The sequence below is a fragment of the Pristiophorus japonicus genome, chromosome 4, assembly GCF_044704955.1.
Source record: "Pristiophorus japonicus isolate sPriJap1 chromosome 4, sPriJap1.hap1, whole genome shotgun sequence".
Classification (NCBI taxonomy): Eukaryota; Metazoa; Chordata; class Chondrichthyes; family Pristiophoridae; genus Pristiophorus; species Pristiophorus japonicus.
In genome coordinates, this window is record NC_091980.1 from 176,755,658 (window position 1) to 176,771,484 (window position 15,827).

The 15,827-nt window shown below is 43.8% G+C and overlaps 1 protein-coding gene across 1 annotated transcript in view; it reads right to left on the reverse strand.

Moving 5' to 3' along the window:
* bub1bb (BUB1 mitotic checkpoint serine/threonine kinase Bb) overlaps positions 1–15,827 on the reverse strand; it is a 79,604-nt gene that overhangs the window by 9,547 nt on the left and 54,230 nt on the right. Inside the window, exons 18-19 of the mRNA XM_070878848.1 lie at positions 14,057–14,235; positions 11,832–11,963 (exon numbers count right to left, since the gene is read on the reverse strand). Of these exons, the coding sequence (XP_070734949.1) occupies positions 11,832–11,963; positions 14,057–14,235 (311 nt within the window). The remainder of the gene's footprint in view (positions 1–11,831; positions 11,964–14,056; positions 14,236–15,827) is intronic.

Genomic DNA, 15,827 nt, shown 5'->3' on the forward strand with positions numbered 1-15,827 from the left:
AGGTTTTGTGTGTGTCCTTTAAACGTTTCCTCTGCCCACCTGGGGATCGCCTGCCGTATGGAGTTCCAAGTAGAGTGCTTGCTTTGGGAGTTGTGTGTTGGGCATGCAGACGACGTGGCCCGCCCAACGGAGCTGGTCAAGTGTGGTCAGTGCTTCGATGCTGACCTGATCGAGAACATAGACGTTGGTGTGTATCCTCCCAGGGGATTTGCAGGATCTTGCGGAGACAGCGTTGGTGGTTCACTCCAGCGATTTGAGGCGTCTGCTGTATATGGTCCACGTCTCAGCCACATAGGAGAATAGGTATCACTACAGCCCTGTAGACCATATGCTTGGTGCCAGATTTGAGGTCCTGGTCTTCAAACACACTCTTCCTCAGGCGACCGAAGGCTGCTCTGGCGCACTGGAGGCGGTGTTAGACCTCATCGTCTATGTCGGCCCTTGTTGATAGTAGGCTCCTGAGGTATGGGCATATTACAGCAGCATCAGAGACTGCTTCAGGACAAATGGATTAGCTTATACTCTCACTTCTAATATTTCAATACTATCACTTGATAGGATTTAAATAGATTTTTTTTTAACAAAATGATAGGGAAGGGAAGGGAAGGAAAGGAAACATCTTTGAATCGGGACATTTTTAATGAACACGACGCCAGAACAGTCTCCTTAAAAACCCAAGGGAACCATTAGATGGATGGCCAATATGTAAAAATGGGCTCTAGATGAATTCATTTAAGATACAAATTTTAGATCTTGAAGATGGTACATCCTAGCTCCATTTTCATCCAATCAATAGCTGCACTAATTATACCAAATGGGCTGGAGTCGTCGTGACTATTGTGCAACTTTCTCCATTAAGCATAAATTTGTTTAGCTGCAGAGAGTTCTACCGTGAAATGGCCCAGTACTGAGTGACTGGTTTCACACCCTGTCAATGCTGTAAACTAGCAGTCTCTGCCAACCCTGCAAGAATTGATTACCTACTTTACTGTAAGAAATTACCAAAAAAAAGTATCCACGGCATTTAATACTACAAGAAGAAAATTACTAACTGCCCTAAATACATACAATGGTTGTATAAAAAAAGCAAGTAATTATCATGTTTGTACAAGCAGTCACCAGCTATCAGGCATCCAGTGGTCTTACAACCTTAGTACATGAACATTCCCTTAATAAAAATAATCTAGGTCTCAGATCAGCAGTTCTTTAAAAGGATTGAAATCTGGCTGCACAAACCATGCTCAGTGGAGAGTGCATAAATCCATCACTACACAGTGTAACTTAACAAGTCCTAACAAAAGCACGATTTTAAACGAGTATAGACTGGATGCATTGTCAGTGTTATAAAATGAACTGACTGAATATAGGTGTGCTATGTTACACCATCCAGCTACAAACTAATTGGACAGCATATTTCAGCCCATGAGATTAAGAGGTCAATGGCTTCATGGTTAAACTAAATAGTATGTTGTGGCACCAACCAGGGAGCAGGCTATCTTAGATCTAGTACTGTGTAATGAGACAGAATTAATAAATGATTTCATAGTAAAAGAACCTCTAGGAAAGAGTGAACATAGCATGGTTGAATTTCAAATTCAGTTGGAGGGCAAGAAAGTTGGATCTCAAACCAGTGCCCTGATCTTAAATAAAGGCAATTACAAAAAAGGTATGAAGGCAGAGTTAGCTAAATTAGACTGGGAAAATAGATTAAAGTGTAAGAAGGTTGGATGAGCAGTGGCAAACATTTAAGGAGATATTTCATAACTCTCAGCAAAAATATATTCCAGTGAGAAGGAAAGACTTTGGAATGGAGAACCATCCATGGTTAACTAAGGAATTAAAGGATGGTATCAAGTTCAAAACAATGGCATACAATGTTGCCAAGATTAGTGGGAGGCCAGAGAATCAGGACATTTTTAAAAACCAGCAAAGGATGACTAAGAGAGAGAAGATGGATTATGAGTGTAAACTAGCAAGAAATATAAAAACAGATAGCAAGAGCTTCTACAGGTTATATAAAAAGGAAGAAGGTAGCTAAAGTAAACGTTGCTCCCTTAGAGGATGAGATTAGGGAATTAATAGTGGGGAACAGGAAAATGACAAAAACTTTGAATAAATATTTTGTATTAGTCTTCACCATAGGAAACACTAAAAACATCCCAATAATAGATAGTCAAGAGGCTATAGTGGGGGGGGGGGGGGGGGGGAAAGAGTTAAAACAATTAAAGAAAAAGGACTCAGTGAAATAATGGGACTAAAGATGGACATGTCTTCTGGACCTGATGGCCTGCATCCTAGGATCTTAAAAGAAGTGGCTGCAGAGATAGTGGATGCATTGGTTGTAATCTATCAAAATTCCCTGGAATCTGAGGAAGTCCCAGCGTATTGTAAAACTGTAAATGTAACACCCCTATTTAAAAAAGGAGGGAGACAGAAAGCAGGAAACTATAGGTCAGCCAGCCTAACATATGTCATTGGGAAAATGTTGGAGTCCATTATTAGGAAAGCAGTAGCTGGACATTTGGAAAATCATAATGCAATCAAGCAGTCAGCATGGCTTTATGAAAAGGAAATCATGTTTGACAAATTTGCTGGAGTTCTTTGAGGATGTAACAAGCAGGGTAGATAAGGGGGAACCAGTGGTGTAATTGGATTTCCAGAAGGCATTTGATAAGGTGCCACATAAAAGGTTACTGCACAAGATAAGAGCTCACGAGATTCGGGGTAATATATTAGCATGGATAGAGAATTGGTTAATGGAATTCTCTATAACATGGATGAAAGTGTCATTTGCCAATTGGTAGGCTGTAACTTGTGGGGTGCCACAGGGATCGGTGCTAGGGCCTTAGCTATTTACAATCTATATTAAATGACTTAGATGAAGGGATAAGTATAATGTATCCATGTCTGCTGATGTTGCAAAGCTAGGTGGGAAAGTAAGTTGTGAGGATGAGGAGGACACAATGAGCCTGCAAAGGGATATAGATCGGTTAAGTGACAGATGGAGTATAATGTGGAGAAGTGTAAGGTTAGCCAAGTTTGCTGATGGTAAAAAGATGTTTGTACAAGCAGTCACCAGCAAGAAAGCAAATTGTGAGGACAAAGAATCTGCAAAGGGACATAGACAGGCTAAGTGAGTGGCAAACATTTGGCAGGTGGACTATAATGTGGGAAAGTGTGAGGTTATCCACTTTGGCAGAAAAAATAAAAAGCGTAAATTATTTAAATGGAGAGTTTACAAAATGCTGCAGTACAGAGGGACCTGGGGGTCCTTGTGCATGAAACACAAAAAGTAAGTATGCAGGTACAGCATGTAATCAGGAAGGCAAATGGAATGTTGGCCTTTATTGCAAGGGGGAGAGAGTATAAAAGCAGAGAAGTCCTGCTACAACTGTACAGGGTATTGGTGAGGCCACACCTAGAGTATTGTGTAGTTTTGGTCTCTCTATTTAAGGAAGGATATACTTGCATTGGAGGCAGTTCAGAGAAGGTTCACTTGGTTGATTCCGGAGATAAAGGGGTTGACTTATGAAGAAAGGTTGAGCAGGTTGGGTCTATACTCATTGGAGTTTAGAAGAATGGGAGGTGATCTTATTGAAACATAAGAAACTGAGGGGTCTCGACAAGTTAGATGCAGAGAGGATGTTTCCACTCGTGGGAGAAACAAGAACTAGGGGGTATAGTTTAAGAATAAGGGGTTGTCCATTTAGAACGGAGATGAGGAGATTCGTGACTCTGGAATTCTCTGCCCCAGAGAGCTTTGAATATATTGAAGGTGGAGATAGACAGATTTTTAAAAACGATAAGGGAGTTAAGGGTTATGGGGAGCGGGCAGGAAAGTGGAGCTGAGCCCAAGATCAGATCAGCTATGATCTTATTGAATGGCGGAGCAGGCTCGAGGGGCCAAATGGCCTACTCCTGCTCCTATTTCTTATGCTAAAGGACAAAGCAGAGTAGTGGTGAACGGTTGTTTCAGAATGGAGAGAAGTGTGTAATGGTATTCCTCAATGGTCAGTATTAGAACCATTGCTCTTTGATTTGACCTGGACTTGTGTATACAAGGCATAATTTCAAAGTTTGTGGATAAGACAAAACTCCAGTGTAGTAAACAGTGAGGAGGATAGTAACAGACTTCAGGAGGACAGAGAGACTGGCGAAATGGGCAGACACATGGCAGATTAAATTTAACAGAGAAGTGTGAAGTGATAGATTTTGGTAGGAAGAATGAGGAGAGGCAATATGAACTAAATGATCTAATTTTAAAGGGGCTGCAGGAACAGAGATCAGGGGCACATGTACACAAATCTTTGAATGTGACAGGACAAGTTGAGAAGGCTAAAAAGACAAATGGGATCCTTGGCTTTAAAAAATAAAGGAAGTACAAAAGCAAGGAAGTTATGCTAAACCTTTATAAAATCACTGGTTAGGCCCAGCTTGTGCATTGTGGCCAGTTCTGGGCCACACACTTTAGGAAGGATGTTAAGGCCTCAGAAAGTGCAAAGATTTATTAGAATGGTACCAAGGATGCAGGACATCAGTTATGTGAAGACTAGAGAAGCCGGGATTGTTCTCCTTAGAGCAAAGGAGGTTAAGAGAAAGTTTGATAGTTCAAATTATGAGTGGTTTTGACGATTAAATAAGAAGAACTGTTCCCAGTGGCAGAAGGGTTGGTAACCAGAGGACAGATTTAAGGTAATTTGTAAAAGAACCAGCTTCGATAGTAACTTTCAATAGGGAATTGAATATATACCTTAAGGGGAAAAAATTGCAGGGCTTTGAAGAAAGAGCACTAGAGTGGAACTAATTGGATAGCTCTTCCAAGATTTAGCACGAGCACGGCGATCGCCTCCTGTGCTGTACGCTTCTATGACTTTTGAATCCAGCAAATGCCCATATGGAGTTTTATTTTGGAATTTAATCACATCAAAACACATTCTCTCAGGGTAACTTCCAGTGCTAATCTCTAGTAGGTCAGGCCACACCATTTGAACCAGAGGAACACAGGCCTGATAGTTGACCAGATATTTGCCAAATTTCAGGATAATTATACCAAACTGGTATGTCACTCTCCTGCATTTTGTTGGCTCCCATTCTCTGCTAGGGGCAGGATTGGAAAGAGCAAACAAATCTCCAACTTCCAATTCAAACTCCTCTAGCAGATCCCCAAGAGAATGGCATATCCTCCATGTGCACAAGAGAAAGAAGAGAATTCTGTGCAGTTCACAAACATATAATGAGCTGGCTCAGCACAACATACATGTGGCTCAATTTTCACCAAGCCTGTTTTCTGGTGTATTGCCAGAGTTACGCCTGTTTTTCTAGGCCAAAAATAATTTGCCAAAGTTTCCCTGATGTATAATTTGAATTTGGTGCCTCGCAGCTTGTCCAGTTACTTCGGGGGGTGGGGGAGGGAGCTGCTGTCTGCGTCAAAACGAAGCCCCACCTTCTGCGCATGTGCGACAAAAGTTACATTTTTGACATCGTTCCAATGGGCGCGCATGCTCAGTACAGCTCAGATTTGGCAATCCACCATTTTTAAAAGAGCCAGTCGTGTCAGAAGGAGTGCTGTGAGCGCGCGGTCTGGGTGGCGCCGATGGGGCGGAAGGCGGTGGTCGGGGAAATCGCGCTAAAGCTACTGGTCGTGGGCCACCCCGACCTGCGTGAGACCACCACCGCAGGTCGGGGCTATAAATAGAGCTGGAGCACCGGGCCCTGGAACATCGTGGCGGAGGTGCGGTGAATGAGGGTACGGGGCCCAGAAGAGCAGAGGGCCCAAGGGCAGCATGGGTCAACCCACACTGCGATATGTGTACGCACTAGGTCCGTGCAGCAGAGCAGGTCTCCAGTTGTCCTGGTTAATTCTTGCCACTGAATAAAAGCCTAGCTCAGTCAAGCCCGTGTGGTGGCTGATGTGCAACGGTGACCACACATTAAAAAAATCCACGCACAGGTATCTTCTACCCCCTCAATTGGACTGCCTGGAAAAAAGCAATCAATACTGCACAAGCTGGGCCCACACTCAAGGGAGAGGGCAAGTCCTGCAAATTCATCATGGTCCTTCAAATCAGCCTGCTGCCTGGCCTGCGATGTGTGAGCCTACTCATGCTACCCACCCTGCCCCTCCTCTGCTGCTAACCATTTGACTGTTATCTTTTGTAGAAGTTGAGGCCAACCCGGACGATGCAGAAGAGTCAGACGAGGACGAACCTGAAGAGGAGAACATCTTCCAAATCCAACCCTCCAGAACAAGAACATGGGGGTGAGGGCATGGAGCTGGATGAAGCTCCCGCTATTGTACTGACTTTGAGGAGGTGCGGTTTGAGTGTTGGTGGGACATTCCATGTTTTCACATCTTCGAGGTTGCAGGTCCCAGTGGCAGGCTGCAGCGAGGCACACCCAGGGCCCTACCGAGATTGGCGGTCCCAGTGGTGTGGCGCAGCAAGGCAAACCCAGGACCCCACCGTCCGAGGCTATGGGTCGCAGTTTTGGGGTGCGAGCCACACCCATGGTGAGGAAGGGAAGGAGCTCGACCGCGCTCTCCTGAGGTGCAGGATCTAAGAGATGTGGTTCAGCTGATGTCATTGAGTGCGGAGAGCACTGACCTTACCCGATCACTCCAGGATGCCATCAGTGGGGTGAATGATGAGGTAGCGGGACTGTCGGGAGAAGTAACAGCAAATACACGAGAAATGGGAACGATGTCCGGAACCATCAGTGAGGGAATAGTGGCCATGAGGGAGGGAATGTCAGAGGTAGTGCAAACCACGTCAGTGACCACGAGGGACGGAATGTTGCAGTTCGTTCAGTTTTGCTCAACATGAGGGAGGGAATGTTGCAAATCGTTGACACTGTCGGGGCGTATGAGGGATGTTGGAGTTAGCTGCTGCAATAAGGGAATAGGACCAGACCACACGCCCATTGACAGAATCAACTGTCACTCCCACTCCAATCCCCACACCAGCCTCCGAAGAGCCCAAAGCCAAGCCCTCCAACTTGCCGCCTGATGCCGACCCCCCCCCCCAACCAAGAGATGTGCAGTACCCGAGATGTTAGAAAGAATATGCTTGGTACCAAGCCCAGAAACACTGCGCCACCGCCTGTGGGCAGGGGTGGTGGTGTGTCCAAGACCAAGCTCAGCGGGCGGTCTTTGAATAAGGGGGAGGAGAGACGGGTTCAGCCTTTCTTTGCTGCTGCTGTTATTATTGTAACTGTTCACAAATTAAAAGTTTTTTGTAAGTTATGTAAATTTACAAGTTTATAAGTGATCTTAAAGTAAAGTTTGATACAAGAATAATTTCATTAAAGTACATTGTAAACTTTTGATTAAAATATATTTTACATTAAAACTGAATCATGTTCATTAACAGCAGCTCCAAACAGTAAACATGTCCATGTGGAATAGTTGTCGCTGAGCCCTCAGGCATCAAAGCTTTCACAGATTCATGGCGCAAGGCTCGAGCAATCGTAAAAAGGGTACGATGGGCCGCCCTCCTCCGCCGTCGTGCTCCGGCCGCAGGCACTTGCATGGCTTCCTCATCCTCGTCGTTCTCCTCCACTTCCTCCTCCTGATCATTATCAGCCACTCTCACCGCAGGTAGGTCTTCCACTATCAGGTGCTGCTGCCTCATGATGGTCAAGGTACGCAGCAGTGAATTGACCGACAATCTCAGGGGAGTGCTGAAACATGGCAGATATAACGCTCTCGCGTAGGATGAATGCAGCATGGGTGCTGCCAGGCATCAAGCATCGACTGACATGATATGATGCATGTCGTCACACACGAGCTGCACATTAATGGAGTGGAAAGCTTTTTCTGTTCCTGTATATCTCTGAATCCTCCAAAGGTGCTCACAAGGTGATGTGGGTACAATCAATGCAGCCCTGTTATGCATTGCTTGGGTGGTCATGGAGAACTTTAAGAAGTTATTCCTATGTGCTTACAGTGCAGCCCTGACCTGCCGAATGAAGACCTATGTTGCATGTTGAGATATGGCGCACACATCCCTAGTTATAGCTTGAAACGATCCAGAGGCATAGAATGAAAGTGCAGCTGTAACCGTCGCTTCAACTGACAAAGTAGTCCTCCTGATGCTTCTAGGTTGCAGGTCTGCTTTGACCAACTCATAGATCTCAGTTACATCTTATGTGGAAACGCAGCCTTCTGACATTCTGCATCACTCAGGTGGAGGTACGAATGCCTGTCTCGATATACCAGAGGTGGGTAAGGCCTCCTGCCCAGCACCCTATGGGCTCTGATGTTCCTGATGCGATGAAGTTGAATCAATTGTCTCTTACGTAGCACCATGATGCAGAAGGCTCGCATCAGGTATGACATTGTCAGTATTGTCCCCATACTTGAAGCTCAAAACGGCAAGAAAGCAGGCAGGCAGCCAAGGTTCGCAGTTCTCTCTCCCAAAGATCTGTATGAATGGACCACACCCAATGTCTTATTACTTCTCCCCTCCTCTCTCCCCGCCCCCAACTTATTGCAATCTTCATGCACAATAACACCTCGCTCCAAGCAGCTTGTTTTGTAGCCGAGCCCCGACCCGGTGTGTCCGGGTGCGAGGACAATTCTGCTGGCCAAAGCTAAAACCCTCCAGCCTTGCTTCAAGACATTTGGAGGCAGCGTGTGAGTGAATTAAAAAAAAAAGAGAACAAACACACTTCTGAAATCCAACAAAGTTACACTTCTACGCTGACAGGTTTAAAAAAAAAGTTGAACTTTATTATTGATTGACAGTGTTCTTGACTCCCTCCAAAATCTTCGATTTAAAAACAATGGCATCTTTCAGCGCAGATTTGTGAATGGATGAGTTAAGCAAACCAGCGCACAAAGGTTTTTCAGGAGTGGCCAGATACACTGACCGAAGAGAAAAAAAAAAGTGTGTTGGCCAAACTGTAAACAATTGAAAAAAATCACAGACTACGACATAAAAAAAAACTGGCCTAGAAAAATCGTAACGAAGTCAGTTACGCCAGCGCAGGTCGCAGAGGGAAACTGAAAAAAATAAATACGCCAAAAAAGAGAGCTAAAAAAAGAAACGGGGAAAATTGACGCCATAGTTTTGCCATCACTACTTGAAATTGATTTTTGAGCACATGCAGAAGGCTGGATCTCCACTTTTGCAAATGCTGAAACTGGACATATCCAATATTGGTATCGGAAATTATACTCATGCTGAAAACCTCCAGCCTTGGTTACCTCCAGACTCAAGTGTTTCCAATGCTATACTGACCAGCCTCTCACCCGCCATAAACTTGAGTTTAACCAAAACACTCCCTATATCTGCACCAAATTCCGATCACCCCTGCGACCTACATTGGTTCCCAATCCACCAATGCCTCAGTTTTAATTCTTATCCTCATGTTCAAATATCTCCAAGACTTTGCCCCTCCCCATCTCTAACCCTTTTAAGAGCTCCACATTCCTCCAATTCTGGCCTCTTGTGCATCTCTCCTCTTTCCTTCGCCCTACTATTTGCAGCCATTCTTCATGTTGTCTAAGCCCCAAGCTCTGCAATTCCCTTCCTAAACCTCTCTGCCTCATCCCTCCTTAAAACCTACCTCTTGCCAAACTTTTGGTCACCTGTCTGAATATATCTTACTTTGGCTGTGTCAAATTTTGGCTGATTGTGTTCCTGTGAAGGACCTCAGGAGCAATGTTTCCTTTAAGTTGCTTGATGCTCTGCAGGTCCCGTGCAGCCAGAGTCGACTTTTCAATTGGAAAAAAAAATACATGCGTGGAATTTTGAATGGGCCGCGTAGCTCGTTAAAGGGGCGTTGCAGCCTGAATTTTATTTTATTATTTTTTTTTAAAAAAACGGAACATTGCTTGGGTTGTTTTACTATGTTGATAGGTGCTATATAAAAAAGGTAAGTTGCTGTTGATTCTGACTGAACTCCTTGCCCCTGCCTCCAGTGGACCCAAAATATTGGCATCATAATGGGCCCAAGTTTCCATATGATTTGTGCCTGATTTTTTTTTTTTTTTTTTAAAAAAAGGAGCAATTGGTGGAGAACAAACTCTCTTAGAAATCACAATTCTCCACATTTTTTTTTCTGCAGTTCTAGTGAGGTAGAACAGTTCTACTTTGGAACAGAATTTTTTCTTCAAAAAGGGGGCATGTCCAGCCAATGACGCCTGATTTCAAAGTTTCCACAGTGAAAACGTACTCCAAACTAAAGTAGAATGGAGCAAGTGAAGATTTTTGTAGAACTGAAAAAACCTGTTCTACACATTAAAAAAAAATAAATCCAACCTGAATAAACATTTATAAGCAAAGAAAAGATTAAATAAACCATCTTCCTACCTGTGTGAAAGTGCTTCAGCCATCGTTCGTTTCTGCGAGGGCGTGAGCCGTTCAGTGTGTTCCCGCTGGGGTGGGGAGCCGTTCAGTGCGTTCCCGCCGGGGCGGGAGGAGAGCCGTTCAGTGCATTCCCGCGGGGGCGGGAGAGGAGGAGAGCCGTTCAGTGCGTTCCCGACGGCGGGCGGGGGTGGGGAGGGAAACGGCTGCCTCAACTTTGAGGCTCTCACTGCTGCAAGAAGCCTCAGTGCTGATGGCAATGTGCTTTGATTAAAAAATGTTCAAAAATTAAACAGCTACAAAGAACTACAAAAATGGCCGAGTGCCAATGTTTCCTTCACACTGCGCGTGCGCAAACACTCCAACGCGCAGCGTTGCCGGCAGGAAAAAAACTAATTTAAATAGTACCTGCCCCCTCCCACGTACAAAATCGGCGCGAGTGTAGGCTCCGCCCCCCTGCACGCCACGCCAGACAGACAAGGAGCTGCAGGGCGCTCGAGAATAGCGCGTTTTTTTTTTTAGGCGCCGTTTTAGGTGCGAAAAACGGGCGCCCAGCTTGAGGGGCGCCCGTTTTTTTTCGTGTGGAAACTTGGGCCCATTAAGTTTGTAGACCACACAGATATTGAACATTCAATGCTTTTATGACGAGGACCAGGCAGTTTCCAGTACCAGCTGCAGGTCAGGAGACCCAGAAAAAAAACTAGATTTCTTGCAGTCAAGGAAATTCATATCTTGCAGTGCTATCTATCAATTGCATGAAGCCCACATATATGGTGTCCAATGGACTACTGGAACATAGAAGTTCCTTTGATGTACAGTAAACAAAAGCTCCCAAATAGTGGGAATTTGGAGAATGTTACAACTTGAAAGTTAAGTTCATTTAAGTTTAATTTTCAGCTCCAGTTTCATGGTTCCAAGGACCCTCTAAAGTTAATGCGTCAACACATCTAAAGGCTATGCTGCAAAGAGCACAGAAACCTTCACTGTTGGGATGAACAGTTCAAGAGTGTGAGAATAGGACTTTAGCCACAAGCTGCATTAGTGAATCAGGCTTCTGGAAGGGCATGTGGCAAAACTCAGTTCACACTCATCCTAAAGTGAAGAGTCTGAATATTTATTTCACTATTACAAGGGGAAGTCTGAATGTTTATTCCACCAGTACAAAAAAGACTTCTGCTCTTGAAATAAAAACAGCTAGCCACTTGATCTATAGCACGAAGCGGAGAGCCCAGAACTAAACAGGCAGTAAAGCATTATAAATAGAGCTGTAACTATCTATAATGATGCTACTGTAACACTGAACACTTGGACATGCTATTCGCAATTTGCCCTGCAGAAATCCAACATAAAATTGTTTGGCCAAAGCCAACACTTTCCCACTTCCAGCATTTAAATATCTTACAATCTTGCATTCCATAATTTATATGCTTCTCTCCCCCCCAACCCACCCCACACCACTCTTTTGCTTCCGTTTCTACCAAAACACTGCCAGATGAACAGAATGAACGGTACGCCATCTCTTACCCAGATTCAGCTCGAGTCCATCTTCAAGTGTAGGTAATGGGCCGTTCTGAATGTGGAACTCTGGGAGTGAGCTCAATGGTACGGGAATGGACAACAGCAATTGATTCCGCACTTCTATATCCCATGGATTATCTGGAAGTTAAATGAGACATTGGATTTCAGAAACAAGGAAAACAAAGTATATTTGGTTCTGTATAATAATGCAACAATTCATATGCAAGGGTGTAAGGTGGAGCACACTGAATATACCCATTTTTTAATTTTTGGAGGCAAGAGTGTTCATACTTTTTGGCAGCATGTAATCCATGGTAGACGACGTTTACTGACTTTGAAGCTAGTTTCTGGCTCCAAAAAAAAACAGATGACAAATTACACCAGTGCCAAATCAATACAGAGAGCCATGTTCTGGTGAAGTCTGGAAGGCTCTAGGCCAATTACTGTAATGAAAACTATTTATACCATTACAACTGTGGTTCAAGACTAAAGCCTAGAAATTACTGCTGGCAATATCAATAGACGAGCACTTAATACATCCACAGAACATTTCCGCAAGGGGTGGGGGGTCTTTACCCATTTAAAAAGAAATGGATCAATACCTGCACTAACAGAGGATGGAGGGATATCATATTAGCAAGTCATTTCTAGGCTCAAAAACAGTACAGCTCAAATCAGTGTGTTTATCACCACATAGATGATTGACATTATAGTTCAGTCAAGGTCAGTGGGATAGTTCCTCATTTAATGTAGTATGCAACATTAAATGTATGTACACATGTCTACTCTAAAATGTACCAAGTTTTCTGGGCTGTGTAGATGTACAGTTTACTCATTCTATAATTGCTACTACATCACTGTTCATTTGTTACTTTAGGCTTTTCCACTAGATATATTCCTGGGCTCAGGATCACGAGCTACTCCGGTAAGCAGACCTCACACACCCAACGAGGCAGAATGCTTTACCTGCCCAATATCTGAGCAAATGTAGTCAAACAGAGGAAAGCCCACTGTATTCCATCTGGAATATATCACGCACCACCAAGTGATCTCCTTGACTTTGGTGGAACGGATAACACCATCAAGACCTCGGCTCAGGCTCCAAACCCCATTAGATAAATTTATTGAGTATTAAACAAGTAAATGGATGATACTGTATATTTACAGCAATTACAAACCCTTAACATGTCAATTGCATCTCTTTCACTAACCTCACTCTCAAACACCAATTGCTTCTTTCTGGCACAGCCGTCCAACAAGACACATCTGAATCTAGACCGGCAGCCGAATAAACTTACTCTTCATAGCTCCTGACTACAGAACCACCTGTCAAAAGCATTTTACAAGAGGACCCTGCTCAGTGCTTGCTGGGCTCGCTATGGTTGAGAAATGGCCCTTACAATGAGAAGACTAGAACAATTCTCACTGCTAGCTGAAAGATAAAAACAGAAGAGGCCAAACATGTGAAACACCTGATTATGTGATGTTTGACCTCCAACTGGAACTGGGGAAATACCAGGCAGATTTCTAGACCCACTTGGTACGGCAAGTCGCCCAAGGTGGGGCGCTGACCCCCAATTAACCCGACCATTAGCATGCCGGGCTCCTCCCCATTCATAACTGCATAATGATTTCATTGTACATTCACATATATTCTCTCATGCATAATAGCTTGACAAAATGCACTTCGAGAAGCCAATACAAGCTGAATTGTGGAAAAAAAAGATTTTCCAAAGAATCATGGCCCTGCCTCTCGAAAGTCAGACTCGTGTTCTCAATACATAGCTGCCAATCAAACCCATGTTCATATTGAATTGAATGGCTGGGCCAATCAATTAGTTCCAAATCGGAAACAGGTCTTCATCCAAGGATAATGGATGGTAGCAATCAACTTATCTCCGGACAAGGCCTTGAATGTATATGTATACCAGCCAGTCTGGGGTGTGTATTCTCTACTGAATGAAGCTAGGTGTAATCAATTTTAACCCCATGTGCTGTGACAGCAAGTAAGAATCCAATAAATAACCCAACAAGCGAAATGCTTTGCGTCACAATATCCCATATTTGAACACAAACATTTAGAAATCTTAGAAAATAGAAAAAAAGAACATCTCGTACTCAAAACCCACTGCTAAAACATTGATATTTGGAAGTTTTGTAAAACATTTTCAGCATGCACATAGTAAACCTAAATAGATCAAGACTGAATGAAACAAAAAGTAGGACCATACCAGAGATGGAATTCACATTGTTGAAGGTCTCACAAGAATTCAGTTGGCCCAGCTCCAATTTCTCAAAGACATTCAGGTCACTCATAGTACAAAGTCCTCCGACTGAAGAAGCGGAGACTGCAGAAGAGGAAGTGGTGGCAGCAGAGGACAGACCATCTTCACTTGCTTCCTGAATTGGACTGTGGTAAAACAAAAAAAAAAAAAACTGCATTCAAACATTGGACTATCATTTACAACATTGTTGAATAAACCATCCCAGTGCAGCACAATTTCCAATTATTGTAATTGGAGAATTATGGATTATAATCATTGGAATGGAAAAGGGCCATTAATGTACCTGTATTTGTTCACCCACCTTGGTTCTATATCCCCCCGCCACCTCCCCTGAGATTTATTTAACAAAAATCGAGTAATCGTTGTTTTGCAATTTTCAATTAACTTAGTCCCAGCAGCTTTTTGGGAGCGATAGTTCCAGATTTCACCAGCCTGTGTGTGAAGAAGTGCTTCCTGACATCACCCCTGAACAGCCTAGCTCATTTAAGATTATGTTCTGGACTCCCCCACCCAAGATCTACCCTTTCAAATCCTTGAGTCATTGTAAACACCCAATTAATGCTGCAGAGCAATTATTCTATTCCAAACAATTGGAATGCAGTCTACTAGTCCGCAGCTATTTGGAGCTTTATGCATACACTGACTTGAGTATTCAAATCTGTTGTGAAAATAGCAGTCAGAATGGAATGTATAACTGCACTCATCAAAAGGTGCCTCTGCTTTACTTCCAACTCCGATCGCAAAAAGAATTCATGTTCGGGTATTTAAAAAAAAAAAAATCAACTCCAGCCGAGTGAAACTGAACCAATAACCATGCCGCAGGTAGCAATAGCGAGTCAGAAATATAATAGCGAGTCGTTCTTTCCTTCACCATTCAAGTTTAAAAAAATAATTTTCTCCCTGAACCAGCCATTAGTCCTACAGTCTCTCCCTTCCTCCAAGACACAACATGACCCATTTGACAGTGTTGCAAGGGACCACCCCTCTCATGCTCACATAGTTTGCCAGAGTACATAAAAGGGAAGGTGCAAGGTACACAAAAACAGGCCCAACGGCATAAGGCGTCCACATAAGCAGTAGCCCGAATCTCATGTGCCTACCTTGTTGCTATAATCCCTTTACTTCAATCACCCATCTAACCCATTCTTAAACATTGACATGGTCTCCGTTTCAATCACTAACTCTGATCGTGCAGTCCACAGCCTTATAACCCACTATTTAAAAAAAAGTCTCTCTTGCTCCTTTTGCTATCCTCAAGATAAAAATGCTCAAAGTTGGTTAGAAAATTTGTCAGCTTCATGGCCCTCTGCTGGCCAATCTCTCACACTACTATTAACAGCCGAGGAGTGTGGAAGAGCATGCCAGGAGCAGCACAAGGCATACCTAAAAATGAGGTGTCAACCTGGGGAAGTTGCAACATAGGATTACATGCATGCTAAACAGAATCAGCATGGTATAGACAGAGCTAAGTAATCCCACATCCGGTCGTGAATGGTGGTGGACCATTAAACAGCCGACGGGAGGAGGAGGCTCCATGAATATCCCCATCCTCAATGATGGCTGAGCCCAGCAAACATGGACAAAAGAGCTGAATTCCAGGTGAGGCGCGAGTGACTTCCCTTGACATCACGCAGCATTTGACCGAGTGTGGCATCAAGGAGCCCTAGAAAAATTGAAGTCAATGAGAATCAGGGGGAAACACTGCACTGGCAGAGCA